The following is a 15,676-nucleotide window of genomic DNA, read 5'->3' on the forward strand; positions in this document are numbered from 1 at the left end:
GCTGAAGGCTGGTTTTACAATGAAGGCTTTTATTCAAGAAGATGAAGGGAAGAAAATTCTAACAATTCCATTGCTGGGATTAGTAACCATTTTTGAAATGGCACTGCACCCAGTATTTTCTTTTAAGGAAATACTCTGGTTCAGGAAAGCCTGTATCATAGGGGGTGATTTAACATCTTCAAAAGAAAAAGACTGACTAGTGAGTTAGTTTTCCATAGGCTTAGTTAGAGGAAATAACAATGCTTATACATAGGTACATTTCAAGTGGCTTGTATAGACACCTGGGCCTAATATACAAATGCTAATATGTCTTTTCTAAAGTAATGATGTTCTGCTGTAAGGAAACCACTGAACAATGTCATCCCAAGGAATAAAGCTGTGGAATGAAAATAAGTGTACTGTTTCTATGACTACAGCTGCGCTATTACATTTGTGTCACAGGACTGTACGGTCTTTACCAGAAAGAAGGACAAGACCCGTACTCCAGTCAAAATTAAATGAGCCTGCAACATTTACAGGGGTCTTGGTAGGTTTTTCAGTAAAAGTGTTGTGGTAGTCTTCACGGTATAACAGTGTAAGAGGAGTAAGATTTTCTGGGAAGTTATTTTCTGTCAGATCAGTTCATACTGATGGAAAAGCAACGACTGTTTTGTCCAGAACGCCTTCATCAGTCTCGGTCAATGTTTAGATCAGCCTTTTCTTTGTTCTGGTAGAGGGGTGAAGGCACCTAGTTGCTCATGTTTTTATAGAGGTGTTGCTTAAATTTTTTTAGCAAAGGCATGCTGAGAGCTGTCCCAGTGAGTCTAGCTGTGAATGAGTACCTTACGTTTTGGTTTAAGTAAAATAAAGCAAGCAAGACATTTTTTTTAAGCCACCTTAATCCCCCATGAGCTATTAGATACAGAAATTAGCACACATTAAGGTCACCAGCTTCTGTTTTAAGCAAGGATTCTCAGAGCACTGACAGATGCTCTGTCAGGAGATGCTTATATTGACACTACTTAAACTGTGTTTAAACTAATAAGTAGTAAAGTGTCAGAGGAGCAAGACGGCAAAATTGGAAATGACAACATTAGATATGAAGAGACTCCATGTGGTTCAGAAAGAACCAATATTTGTAACTGTTTACTTTGACTTTTTTGGGTTTTTTTTTAACAAATGTGTATTTGCTGCAATAGGAGGGCTCAAACTCTTGGACATGGAGATTGATAGCAGTTAATTTTCACAAGCATCATATGTGCGTGTATAGGCTACTGCTGGTCATGACTCAGATTTTCCCCTATGCATTTTATAATTATGCAAATATCTCTGAAGTTGTTACTAACCAAAATATTCTTTAAAAAAACCAAGCAAACCAACCAAAAAACCTGGTCCAAAGTGACAAAGATTTTTCAGTTTTGATTTTTTTTCTTCTAGAAGAAAATTTTCCAGTAGAAAATTGTCAACCAGCTGTAATAACATATACATATATAAAAATTATACCTGGACATTTATGAAAATCAAGTGTCTGAGCCATGAAATGAGAATAGGTTGGACAATGTATTGAAATTTATCTTCTGGAGTAATCTACAGGAAGACAGACCTTCAGTAATTACCAATTAAAAGAAGGACTGATAATACGTCATCAGGAAGATAAAACCCAATGATTTTGATCTAAAACTCTTCCTTCCTGTCTGCCTCCTCTGATTTAATCATTTCTCTCACTTTTCTGTCTCATATACATTGTTGTTTTGTCACTGCTTTTGCTGGCTCTGCACACACAGCACAAGGCTGGCAAGTGCTCCTTCTGGCTAATCAAAGGGCAGGTACAAAAACATTTACTAAATGGTTAGTTAGCACACATTTTTTCCTCCAGAGACCACTGTAATCTTACTTGAGGCTACCAGGCGCTTGTCTGTTATCCCCATTTCATATGAGTAGAAGGCCAATGAACACACTGTTTAGGAAAAACTTTGATCTGCAGATCATTTCAAGCAGCAACTCAATATACATAGGAGACGTTCTTTTCCTTTAGGGAATCAACTCTATACCCTTTCAAAGCCTCTGTATATGCTAAGAGTTGAGCTAAAGACTAAGAAAGGTAAGACCTAGCTGTTTTTCTTTCACAGGAACTATTTTTTTTTTTTTTTTCCCATGCTGGTATATGATATGTTCAGCACAATGCAGAAGTGTGGGGGGAAAATAAGCAAAAAAGATTTGGCAAGGCGTACTCACCACAACTTAAATTGTTTTCTGCTTTCAGTGCTGAAGTTGGAATACTCCAGAATTCATTTTCCCAGTCTACAATGTTTCCTTTCACATCGCAGCTGAGGTTGGCCAGCGTTTGCATATTCATGGTGAAATTCCAGAGGCGGAAGTTGTAAATGTCCCCATTTAGAGAGCTCACTTCATTGCTGTTAGAGCCCAGCACCAGCCTCCCGTTTCCAGGGATAACTTTGCCAAAGATACCTGGACAGTACACTATACGATAGGTGCTTTTGGCATATATACCTATACTGCCCGAGAAGCTATCCCCTACGACACAGAGCTGTTGAAAGGTTCCCGTGAAAAACTCTGCATTTCGGGGCAATGCGCTCTCAAGGATGCACTGTGTGCCTGAGATGGACAGAAAATGGCCTTTTGTGGTCTTCCCAAAGCTGAAGACTTCTGTCGACAATGCATCGGTGTAGGAGAAAACCTTCCAGTCATCGTTGTCATCACTGCTGCCCTTAGTTGCTTCAAAGCACAGTGTAAACTGGCTAAGCTCCGGCACTGAGACAGTCTCTGCCACAGACACAGCATCGACATCGGGAACCTGGGGAATGATGACTTTCTGATTCCTCAGAGACACAGCAACTAGAAGCAAGAGAAGATAAATAAATTAATTAAAAAAAAAAATTCATCGGATAGAAATAAAGGCAGACTGGCAGCAGTGGTTAAAGTAACATCCATTCAATCAAACATTCATCTGGTGGTTTTTATCACTGTAATATACCACTAGCACACACGAAGGGGAATTTGGCTTGGGAGTGCACTCAGCTGAAAACATGCAGAGTTGCTTTTCAATGGCACGGAGAATGCTGCGCTACACACAGTTAACAACCCCTCAAGTTGTATTAAGAGCAATATTAGGACATATTACCTACTAACTTCCAACTCTGTCTCAGCTCACTGTAAATATTACTACCCATTCATCTAGTAAGGATGCATTAGGCAATGGAATAAACCAGTTATTTGAAAAACACAGTATGACTTGCTTTTAAGATATATTATATTAATTACTTGTCTGCATGACTGCATTATACCAGTTAAGTTCAGGCCTTGCTTTTTTTAAATATCGCAACAGAAGAAAGCCCCCATTACATTCCTTGGCAAACTGAAGCCTTTTGTTCCTGAATTCAGCTAATAGGTTTCTGCAAAGCATTAGGCATCTTCTCATTTTGTCCCCAGCAGCCTTCTGGTTGAATGTTGCAATCGTGTGTTCATGAATATGTACATCCAAGCTGTTCACTATTTGCTAATATTTGGGTCAGCAGTTTTGGATTTTGCACAAGTATCTAGAAATGGCTAGTCCTCTTGCAAATATGCACTGCAGTAAGGATATTTAGGCGTGGGCAGAATTACTTTGTCTCTAATCGTTATTAAGTATTCGCATTTGCACTGGCAAAATGGCAATCACCAAATATGAAAACCAGTATCACACGACATATGCTTTTTGTCCATGAGTACATTAATGACTTTTCTGTTCACTCTACTTTAGAGAACACTATTTTTCAAAATAAAGTGTCAATATGTTCAGTTTTATTGGCACATTTATGGCAGCGAAATTATTCTAGTAAATTTTTCCACAGAAATAAGTTTCAGCTTATCAGTCATGCAAACGCACTGAGGTCAGCGAGACCAGATTGCAGCAGCCCTTCGTTTTACTTCTGGCTCCACAGTTCTGTAGCAGATCACATCTCCAGCAAAGGTCTGCTACCTCTTTTACACATTTTCACAGTGTATATGCTGGAAGTGAAACTGTTTTCTGCTAGACCTGAAGAATAACTGCCACCATAGTTAATCCTTAGTCTCCCCTGGGATTTTTAAGTGATGGCCACAACCCATACATTAATAACTACACCTGTTCCCTTCTCAGAATGAAATAAAAACCTTTCAATATGGGAGGGTGAGACATGTGAGGGAAGGGTGACTGACACCACACTCCGGAAAAGAGACAGATATATGGGGTATAAGGATTCTGTGTAGTCTGTGGCATTGCAATTTCCCTTTGCCAGCTGTTTGCAAAGACCCCGAGCCCCAAACTACCATATTTGGATATACACAAGGACATAATTTGACCAATATATTATATAGTAAAATAACATAAAGCATTGCACATTATCTGCCAACCCAGCAACTGGAAAATGGGAGGGAAGAGAGAAAAATACTGGGCTTTTATAATTACTGGATTTACTTCATAGATTTTTTTTTTCTTCCCAAGGGCCAAAGTATGTTGTAACAATTTTATAGATAGAAAATGTGTTCAACTCTCCATTGAAAACAGTGGCATTTTTTTCATGGGTTAATTATAGTGTAAGCTTCTTTACGTAACATGGAAAGTGTTCCAGAAGAAATATAAGGATTCAAGACTTGAAAAAGAAGAACACTGTTCACCCTGTGTTAGGGTGGTGAAGAGAGTTACGGACCACCTGGTCACATTTAAACAGTATAGGAAGGGAAATAAACAGGGAGGACATTGCTCCGGTACTGAACAAGTCTACTCAACTTTGCTGTACTCATCTGACAGATTTAACCACTGGCACCTTCCCCATACAGTGAAAGGACAAAACTGACAAGTATTTTGTCCTGTGGAGAAATCAGAATCCTGCCATCAACATTAAGCACAGATCTCTTTCCTGATTACTGTTGGACAGCCAGTCATCACACTGATGAATTTCAGATGTTAGTATTGGAGAAACTGGTTATTCTCTGAGGAAGAATATACATATATTCTTGGAATATTCATCGAAGTGTTTAGACTACTTTCAGAATGATGTTAAATTGTTTCTGTTAGGAAGATAACTGGATTACAATGAACAGGGGTTTTTTGGACACATTGCTATTCACTCATGAAGAATATACAAAAGTCTTGGCAGCCTGGACGCAGCAGGAGCAACCAGCAACAGGCAGCTCACTGTTCTAAGATCCACATCTGCTTTTACAGGAGTGCTGGGATGACACAAAGCCTGCCTCTGCTGCTTTTTAGAGCCCCTAGCTTACTTGCAGCTCACTGTCTCACACAGAATAGAATCATAGAATCATTAAGGTTGGAAAGGACCTCTGAGATCATCGAGTCCAACCGTTAACCTAACTGCCAGGTCCACTTCTAAACCATGTTTCTAAGCACCACATCCACATGTGTTTTGAACACTTCCAGGGACTGTGATTGCACCACTTCCCTCGGCAGGCTGTTCCAATGCCTAACCACTCTCTCTGTGAAGAAATTTTTCCTAATATCGAATCTAAATCTTCCCTGGCACAACTTGAGGCCACTTCCTCTCATCCTGTTGCTTGCTACCTGGGAGAAGAGACCAACCCCCACCTCACTACAACCTCCTTTCAAGTAGTTGTAGAGAGTGATAAAGTCTCCCCTCAGCCTCCTCTTCTCCAAACTAAACAACCCCAGCTCCCTCAGCCACTCCTCATGAGACTTGTGCTCTAGACCTTTCACCAGCTTCACTGCCCTCCTCTGGACATGCTCCAGCACCTCAATGTCTTTCTGATAGCGAGGGGCCCAAAACTGAACACAGGATTCAAGGTGTGGCCTCACCAGTGCTTAGTACAAGGGCACTATCACCTCCCTGGTCCTACTGGCCACACTATTCTTGACACAAGCCAGGATGCCATTGGCCCTCTTGGCTACCTGAGCACACTGCTGGCTCGTGTTCAGCCAGCTGTCAACCAACACCCCCAGGTCCTTTTCTGCCAGGCAGCTCTCCAGCCGCTCCTCCCCAAGCCTGTAGCGTTGCATGGGGTTGTTGTGACCCAAGCGCAGGACCCGGCACTTAGCCTTGTTGAACCTCATACAGCTGGCCTCGGCCCAACGATCCAGCCTGTCCAGGTCCCTCTGTAGGGCCCTCCTACCTTCAGGCAGATCAACAGTTCCACCCAACTTGGTGTCATCTGCAAACTTACTGAGGGTACATTCAATCCCCTTATCAAAATCATCGATAAAGATATTGAACAGAACCGGCCCCAACACTGAGCCCTGGGGAACACCACTTGTGACTGGCTGCCAACTGGATTTGGCTCCATTCACCACCACTCTCTGGGCTCAGCCATTCAGCCAGTTTATTACCCAGCACAGAGTGCACTTATCCAAGCCGTGAGCAGCCAGTTTCTCCAGGAGAATGCTGTGGGAAATGGTGTCAAAAGCCTTACTAAAGTCCAGGTAGACAATATCCACAGCCTTCCCCTCATCCACCAACTGGGTCACCTTGTCATAGAAGGAGATCAGGTTGGTCAAGCAGGACCTTCCCTTCATGAACCCAAGCTGGCTGGGCCTGATCCCCCAATTGTCCCACGCATGTTGTGTGATAGCACTCAAGATGATCTGCTCCATGACCTTCCCCGGCACCGATGTCAGGCTGACAGGCTTGTAGTTCCCCGGATCCTCCTTCCGACCCTTCTTGTAGATGGGTGTCACATTTGCTAACTTCCAGTCAGCTGGGACCTCCCCGTTTGATCAGGACTGCTGGTAAATTATAGAAAGTGGCTTGGCGAGCTCCTCCGCCAGCTCCCTCAGTATTCTTGGGTGGATCTCATCAGGCCCCATAGACCTGCGTGTATCTAAGTAGTGTAGCAGGTCGCTAACTGTTACGTCTTGGATTATTGGGGCTTTATTCTGCTTCCCATCTCCGTCTCCCAGCTCAGGGGGCTGAATAGCCTGAAGATAACTAGTCTGACTATTAAAGACTGAGGCAAAGAAGGCATTAAGAAGGCACATCTTATACACTCCTTTATACATAAGCAAGACAGGAGTCCCTAGACTGTATTTTACAATCCCTTGCAGGGAAAACTGCTTTCCTGCTAGTTGATGGGATTTTCAGCATGGTTTGGTGCTTGAGCAGTGGCTTCTGCTGTTCCTAGCTTCACTGCTTTCATCTACCCTTTCACTGGTGCTGGAAGAAATGCATCAACTTTAATGAGGTCCACAAGTGTCTACATACCAAATACCTGTTAGAGAGTTTTTTGTTACTACCGCACTGAATTGTGCTTTTCATCTGGGCTACTGCGGTACTACTCAACTGTGTGCTAATTTTACATGACATCATTGTCTCAAGCATTTCTGTACTAACAGAGGTCTGTTGGGTCTCCTTTCTCTCCTTTCGGTGACCGAGCGACTTCTACTCACCGGTGGAGCTATTACTTACGCAGTTAACTATTACTAGAAAATTATTTAACATACCAGCTCTTCAGCTGGTGTAAATTGACATAATTCCCCTAAGACTAGCAAAGGTGCATTAATTTACTACAGCTGAAGATATGGCCCATCCATCTGCTGTTGGTGTGTTGCAGGAGGTGATAACCAGGAAAGCCAACATTTGTGTGGGTGGCCAACTTGCTATGGATAACAGGTTGTGCTCTGTGAAACTCAGTTTGAAACCACTTTTACATAAACCTGAGCATTCACACAAACGCTGTTCTATTCTTGGCTAACTCCCTCCCAAAACTCTCTTATATTTGTCTTTCCCCACATATATTTTGTCTTGTTTACATATTGTATATTACCATTAGTGTCATTCTAAATGCCACTTCTAGATAGCAAATTGATGTGTGTCTTTGAATGGCCCTTTACTTTCCAACTTTGCATTACTTTGTGGAACTCAAAATTGAATAAACTACTTAATTTTATTATTTATATATGATCATTTCTGAGAAACAAAAGAAAATATGAAAATATAACACTGTTCCCCTCACTCTGGCATAAATTAATGATTTTGCCCAGGCATCATGTTCGTAGTAGTAACAATGGTGGCACCTTGACAAAGGAGCTTTGAAACTCCATTGGGGACCTGAAATGAGAGGGTGTGCAGTCTCTCTGGTGGCTTTGGGAACTCTTTGCAAGGACAAGAGAGCATAACACTGACATTTGCCATGCAGATGCACCATAATTTCAGTGTGTGTATGCACTGATGTCCTATTGTCTACATGCTTTTATAACTTGAAAGGAAAGCAGTACATTATCATCCCTTTACCAAGCCCCTTTTCTGTATCCATTGCCAGGTTAAACGTTGCCATGATCTTTGTCTGTAACTATCTTCTGAACTCAATGTAATTGCACAACTGTGGGCAATAAGCAGAATATAGTTAAAATTTGCCCTAGGTGCATGCAGCCAGCTCTCCTGGCATCCACGGTCAAAATCAAGCTGTCAGGTGAGAGTTACAGGTTTGGAGTAATGAAACAAAATTCAGCAGCCTTAGTCTAGATGCTTAACAGCAAGCCTTAACATAAGAGTTTCTGAACTAATACATACGTGAAATACTAAAATATAGGTCACTGGTGAAGGTCACTGATACCTTTACTCACACTGGGGAGTAATCATCTTATTCAAAATGAAAGGATATCTTCCAAGGCTATTTAACTTTAATGGTGCTATCCATGAATGTAAGGTACTGTTCAATGTGGCACGGAGGTAATATTTTTGCTTTCATAAAACTACATTACCTATAGGTATATATATACAAATGGTTCTCTGACTATGTCTGTGGACCTTTCCTCTCCTCCTCATTGAACACATCTGAGGGCAACATTGCATCTTTCAATTCCAATTTTAAGTCACCTTATCCCTTACAGTCATACTTAAACATTAAAATATTAAAGAGGAATAAAGAAATAAATAATTTTGCATAATCTGATTTCATATCATTTTTTATGATCTGCTTGATTTTGTAACTTCTTACAATACAGCAAGAGCTGCTATTTTCAAATAGAGAAGCCTTTCAGAAAATTTGCTTCCACTTTCAGAAGAGAACAGGTGCTCCTAGAATTATTACTACATTCATTTCATCAGTACGAAAGGACATCAGTAGAAAGAAGTATTTTTAGCTCCTCTGATATGACGTTACCTTTTTTCTTTTCAGAACCACACACAAATTTTGCTGGCATAATCAGGACAACTTTTGTCTTATGATTCCTGGGGATTACTATCTTAATTATTTAAAAATATGATATGTGTAATAAACATATTAAAAAAAAAATCATGAGGAGGATGTGCTTGTGACTGAAGAGATAACTGCAAACCTCCCTTCTTTATGGTTCTACAGCAGACAGCCAACCAAGAGAATATAAGTGTGCTACAATAACATAAATGCTCAATGCAATACTAGTATTCAGTGTAAGGTGTGTGACTTCAACAAAAAGAAAGCCTACTGAGAGCATTCAACTGTAAACTATAATCCTGAAGTAGAATGAATGGTGAGTAGCATATGGGGCCTGTAAGTGATCATCCTAATGCTCTCTGTTACCTCGCTGCCCTTGACTGTCATGTGAGAACAACTTCTAATTAATGCTTTAAACAACAAAAAAATATCAATCACATCTTATTTGTACCCTTATCTTCTAGGGGAAAAAGCATGAGTGTCTCTTATTTGCAGTTGTTAGGCTTTTTAAAATCTAAGCATTGCTATGTATTTAAGGAAGGGAAAGAAATGTCAAGGAACTGGAATGAAAGGTAGCCATTTTGCAATGCCAGTTCATCCCTGGGAGTTTGTTCTAGAGGCTGGAAGAACCCCTGAGAAGTTCTGCCTTCTGTACAAACTCCTGCCCACTGTTGGGTATTTCACTGGGCCAGAGGTCCAGACTGGCCTTGTTTCTGGCTCAGCTGTGTTCCCTCTCATGCTCTCCTTTAGGTCTCTATGACCCTCTGCAGGTATGTTGACCTGAAGGACAGGCATCCTGCTTCCAAACCCTCCAGCATACATCTACGGGAGGAGGCACTGTTAGGCGTAAAATCTTTGCATGTGAAAAGTTTTTCTAACACAGTTGACGTCATGTCCCAGAATAAAATAATTTATTTTCATCCAAAGAAAAATAATTTAGTTAAAAAAATACACAAGAGAACTCTGTAGTTTTACCCTGCAGCCTCCCCATCCTTTCCCTTCTAATGGAGGACTTGATTCCTTCGGGAAGTGTCATTCTAATCCTTATAGGACATTTCCTTCTAACATCTATAAGAGGGATGAAATGCTTTGGGTTTACTTACTTCGTACATAGCTGGCATTAAAACCTTTCTTTTGGATACTGAAGTCGCTTTTAAATGACACGATCATTTCATTTCCAGTAGAGTTATAGGATAATCCTTTGGCAGTGATGCCACAAAGGTTCATTGGGCTTTCTCCATTGTCTAACGTCAGTGAATCATAAATGCAGCCTGGGGCTTCCTCAATGTCAAAATCGATAAATGTTAGCTGGATGATGAATCCATGAGGTGCTCGGATGATCCACTTGCATGTTTGGCTGTTGGGATAATCACTGGGGAAGCACGGAGAAGTGAAAACTCCAGAGGGGTCAGTTAGCACGATCCTACAGTCATAGCATCCGTGAGCTGGCAATAAAAACAGAGAAAGGCTGGAGGTCAGGAAGAGAGACAACTTAACAGGCAAGCAATCATCAACACAATAACTAAATGTATTTCTATATAGAAAACCATAAACAGAGATGAGAGAAAGGCAGGCAGAAAAAGGCCTGGTTTCTAGCGGGCAAAATGCTGGAGGAATAATACAGCAAAATAATATTTTATATAAGAAATTCTACAGAAAAGAAATATAAATTATACTGCTAAATATTCATTTGTGCACACAATATATATCTGCTATGTACATTGACCTGACAAAAGCGAAGTGAAAGCAACATTTTTCAGAAAGCAATTCAGAAAGGCAAATGAATTCTTAAAATGCAACTTCTAAAAAGATGACTGGTATCATTTACATTTTTTGGCTGCTGGTCTGATGCTGACTGGTGGCTATTCCAGCAGCTCTGTGCCATGCTATTGTTTCCAGTGGAATGTCCCTGGAATGCAACAGCACAAGAGATGGGTTGAAGAGCGGCAGAAGCAGCAGCTCTGCAGAGCTCTTGAAAGTTAGTCATCAGCATTTCCGGCCAATGCTCTCCACATCACCCAGAAGGGTAGCAGTGAGATACTGGCTTTTGAATCAACGGCAAATTACTGTACTCTTCCCATGCCGACTCAGCTCCATTGACATACTTGTGGCAGTCAGGCTCTAAGAAATTCTTATCCTATTCCTCATACTCCTTTGCTCACCTGCTGTGCTTATCCAGGAGAATTTCAGGCCCAGTTAGTCCCCAGGGTTGCATTTCTTGTTTGGTTTACATTTGCTCATCTATCATACATTTACTTAGTGTATTATATGATGTAATTACCGCGAACTGCCTGCTGCTAAAATCTGTAAGTGTGCCAAAGGAGCACTGAACAAGCTAGGTGGGAACTGAATATTGCCAATAGGTACCCAAAGAAACTAACCGGCACATTTATGCTGAATTACTTGCAAACATTTCCTTAGGCCACAATCCTGCATCAAGTACTACAAGTATGAAAAAAATAGGACGATGTGAACATGCCTTATTAGTTGCCCAAGCTAAAAGCAACTAAAAAAGTTGTCAAGTGTAAACTACATATGGAGCATCTATAAAATAGGAATAAATGCAACAAACTTCTCCAAAGAGCCCTTGATGTTTCTTTCCACTGCTTGGTCCTGATATTGCTCAGTCACATTCAAACGGTGTTTGGTCTAGGCAAATGGACCCTGACTCTGTGAAGTGGCATGGCAAAAAAAGAAGCAACTTACATCTGCAGGGAGGATTGTGAGGTGTATTTTACAGAATTTTTATAATTTTTATTGGCAAATCATGAATTCATATGGCCCCAAAAAGGTAAAGAGACTATTAATTAATTGGGCTCTCAGAGCCAAATACAGGCTGGTTACATTAGAAAAGATCAGTGGGATGCTTATTTGTTCAAATGAGAAAAACAAGATTGTCTGAAAGATTTGCAGGTAGCTTTGGGAAGAAGTGGCGCTCATGACATTGGAAAACTTGATCTGTGTAGTACAAACAGGAGCCTGTCCACTCTTAATTTGTCTGCAAATCTTTACAGTCAGAGGACTCTGCTCACCTGCCCTGAAACACTGCTGTTCCATTTATTAACCAGAGAGGGAATATTTACTTATTAGTATGGTGACTATAAATCCTGCAGTTGTACAGACAGATGACGGCTTCGTCCAGTGGGTTTTGCACAGATAGGTATCAGTTTTCAGAGAATCACCCTAGATTGAGAGGAGGAGGAACAGGAAAAGCACGCTCTAAGGCCCAAGCCACTGTGGTCTCCTAATCCGGGGCAAGTGAGCCTCTACAGGGCAGAGCAGCTGTAAGATGGCTCTGGCTGGAGCTGCCTCCAGCTGGAAGGCTCTGTGATTCATGCTCCTGCCTTCCTTATTGCTAGGATGAGGGCTACAGGGGCTGAGGATTTGGTAGCACGCCGCACCCACTCTCCTACTCATTCCTGCCAGAGAAATAAGTGACCCAGAGCTATCTGGGCAGTTGAGAGCTTTCCCTGTGCACCCAGATGGACCTGAAGCCAGGGACTACGCTGTTAAGTGATGTAAATACATATAGGAACATGGATGTTAATGTATGTTCATTCAGCCTTGGATGCCTACTTCAGGGCATTATAAAATATTGCTGAACCAGAAAAAAATATGCCACTTGTCAGTAAAAGTGTATCTCTCAAATTGGTAGAATATTACAGTCAACCTGAGACCGGAAAAGTCAAATTTGTCCATCAGAAAGAACTCAGACATTCTTAAGAGAAGCCTGCCTTCCTTAATTCTATTGACCACCATGAGCCAAAACAGGATTGAGCTCTTCTATTTTATCTCTCTCTTGAGTATTTATCATTATTTCTAACCTGTGTAAAAAAAAGTCAGTACACATAACAAAAATACTTTTATCCCTGCTGTCTGTCACTGTAAATACTAAAACATAAATGTTATTTAAGTTATTGTTTTTTTACTCATATAATCTTTTCACGAACATATTCTCATCTTATTATATCCATATTGTTTTGTTGGTTTTACAGAACTAACTCAAAAAAACAGCCCCTAAATTTAGGTAGGAAAATAAGTGCTCAAAACTTTACATACACAAAAGAAACAGATTTGGTGAGCAAAATGGTTTACTTTTTTGAAGTGGGCTGGCTCCATTTTGGCATAGTAGCTATTCTGTCCATAACTGCAATTTGAAGGAGAAATATCCTGTTTTTATGCAAATATCCACAGTAGTAAGTAAAAAGAAAAGAAAACAAACAACAAAACTATATATAAACAGAATGGTTTTGAATGGAACTTTTTGCACAGCTTCTCATGAGACAGTTATTTTTCTATAAACACCACCTATTTTATTCATTAAAGAGAAAAATTGCTGTGGCAACCTTGGGCTGTCAGCCAAAGCTGACATATTTTGCAATTCCGTTGGCCCAGAGCAGTTCTGAACTGTGGATACTGAATATTTGTTGCAATACACACCACAAACATTTCTACAAGCAATCTGAGACATTTTATTGATTTTAATGGGAACAAAATTTAGGTATGATATTCTTGGTCAGGAAGTTCACATACACAGAATTTGCCTGTCAAGTATTTTTTATCACACTTGTCCACAGGAAACTCACTCTCTAAATACATTTTATCCAGTAAAAGCCTTCATCTTTTCTCCCTCTCTTTTCTTCCCCAAATCAAAATGAACACCTTCCCCATATAGTGAAATCAAGCACTTAATTTCAGCATTTCCTAAATTGAAAGTTTCACTGGGCAATTCATTTCTTTCCATCATGAGAATACCCTGGAGTATGGTTTTCATTTCATAATCACTTTTATTTTTCTGCAGAACTCATAATTCCTATAATAAGAGAATAATTAAGTGTTTAGTATGACACTTCAACACTATACCAAAAGGGAAAATTAATAAATTCCTCTGGAGTATGTTAGAGCTTTCACCAAAGTTATCTAAGTGATTCAGAAATGCTAATTGACTTCAGAAGGGGAACTGACTGTAGGGGAAATGTTTTTTTCCCTCCTATGATGCCCATTTTATAAGGATAAAGTTAGGCATGGAGATAATGGGCAAAAATGGCAAAAGTTTCCATGGATTTCAGGTTCTCAATCTAACAAATGAGAGTACTGATTTTCCTTAACTACTTAGTATTTGTACAGGGTTTTATATGTCCAAAGCACACTATCAATGACTTTAAACTGCAGCTGGGAGAGCAGTCTGCCAATCTGGCCCACTGTAGAAAATCCAAAAATGAGTACTTAGTAGCCAATGGAAAATTTTGGTCAAAGCAATTTGGCCACCTTTAATAGGAACTTATCGGTAAAGGCAGGGATAGAATCCCATTCTCATGGTTGCCAGTTTTCCTAACCATGAGACCATTCCCTCTCATCTATGAGTCTCCTGCCTATTTCACATATATACCTTTTAATTTCTGTGAAGAGGAAAGTACCCTATACTAGTCCTTCCTACACCATGCTGAATCATCTGAAGACTGTCCTAAAACTAAGAGGCTAAGGGAAACAGTATGTGGCTCATTAAAGATTGCACCATACAAACAGATACGCGCACATGCAAACCTCATACCTTATGGAACAAAATTAATCACCCAGCTTGTCCTGTCTACCGATTTTGTCTCTTTAGAGCCCCAGCACAGAATTCCATCATTTGAACTCATGAAGACACCTGTAGGCACTGAGATACACAATTTGAAAGTGACTTTCACAAGCCATTTTTGGGCAGCTGAAGCCACAGTCAGACTCAGAGCTACAATGCTGAACTGCGGATTTGGGAATCAAACATTCTGTATATAACCTCACCCCATACGTTCATACTTCTTTTTTTTTTTTTATTTCTTCTTACATGACTAACACATTCCAGCACTTGCCTCCAAAATATGTGCTAATATTTGTATTTTCCTCTAGCTCCTCACACTTCTCTACTTCTCTCCATTGCCATCATTTTCCCCCAAGACCTCATCTTTTGCCCTATTATACTCTGCACTTCTTTCTCAGGCATGAGTTTTGACTTCTACCTCTCCACCTGCTTTCATTTCTGCACTTACCCAACCTTGGAGAAACGCTGGACAACAAATTCTGTTTGGCCAAGAATTTTTTTAAAAGAGCAAAAGCAATCCAGCTTGGGACACTGCCTATTTCAGCCCTAAAGACTTAAATTTTGTGAAGGTTAGGATAAAAAGAAAACAGGGTCTCTGGGGAAAAATGTCTGTGTTTGCAATTCGTGCATTATCCAGTTTGTTTTCACACTAAGTTACACCTTGCATTGGGTTTTTCTTTTTCCAGCTGTAGCATACAGCTGGCCTTCTGTACAGCATTTTCCACCTGACAGAAGTGTAAATGACTACATATGCGTAGGCAGAGGCACAGGATACCAATGACAGCCGGTGTGGGTTGAATTAGCACTACTTGTATTTTTTAAAAATCCATTAAAAGGCTCCCTCATAAAAGTAAGATAGAAGGCTGCTGGATTCCATTTTGGTATGAAAATTAACACTACTTCTCCCTGTAGAGGACGCAACTTTCATATGAAAAATATCCTGAAATAAATCTACATAGCTCTGGGACTGAA

At 40.4% G+C, this 15,676-nt stretch overlaps 1 protein-coding gene across 1 annotated transcript in view; it reads right to left on the reverse strand.

Moving 5' to 3' along the window:
* Window positions 1–15,676, reverse strand: part of ADGRG6 (adhesion G protein-coupled receptor G6) — a 112,754-nt gene that overhangs the window by 59,915 nt on the left and 37,163 nt on the right. Inside the window, exons 3-4 of the mRNA XM_082305888.1 lie at window positions 10,227–10,568; window positions 2,215–2,835 (exon numbers count right to left, since the gene is read on the reverse strand). Coding sequence (XP_082162014.1) covers window positions 2,215–2,835; window positions 10,227–10,568 — 963 coding nt within the window. The remainder of the gene's footprint in view (window positions 1–2,214; window positions 2,836–10,226; window positions 10,569–15,676) is intronic.

Source organism: Platalea leucorodia, assembly GCF_965183815.1.
Source record: "Platalea leucorodia genome assembly, chromosome: 3".
In the NCBI taxonomy this organism is placed as follows: Eukaryota; Metazoa; Chordata; class Aves; order Pelecaniformes; family Threskiornithidae; genus Platalea; species Platalea leucorodia.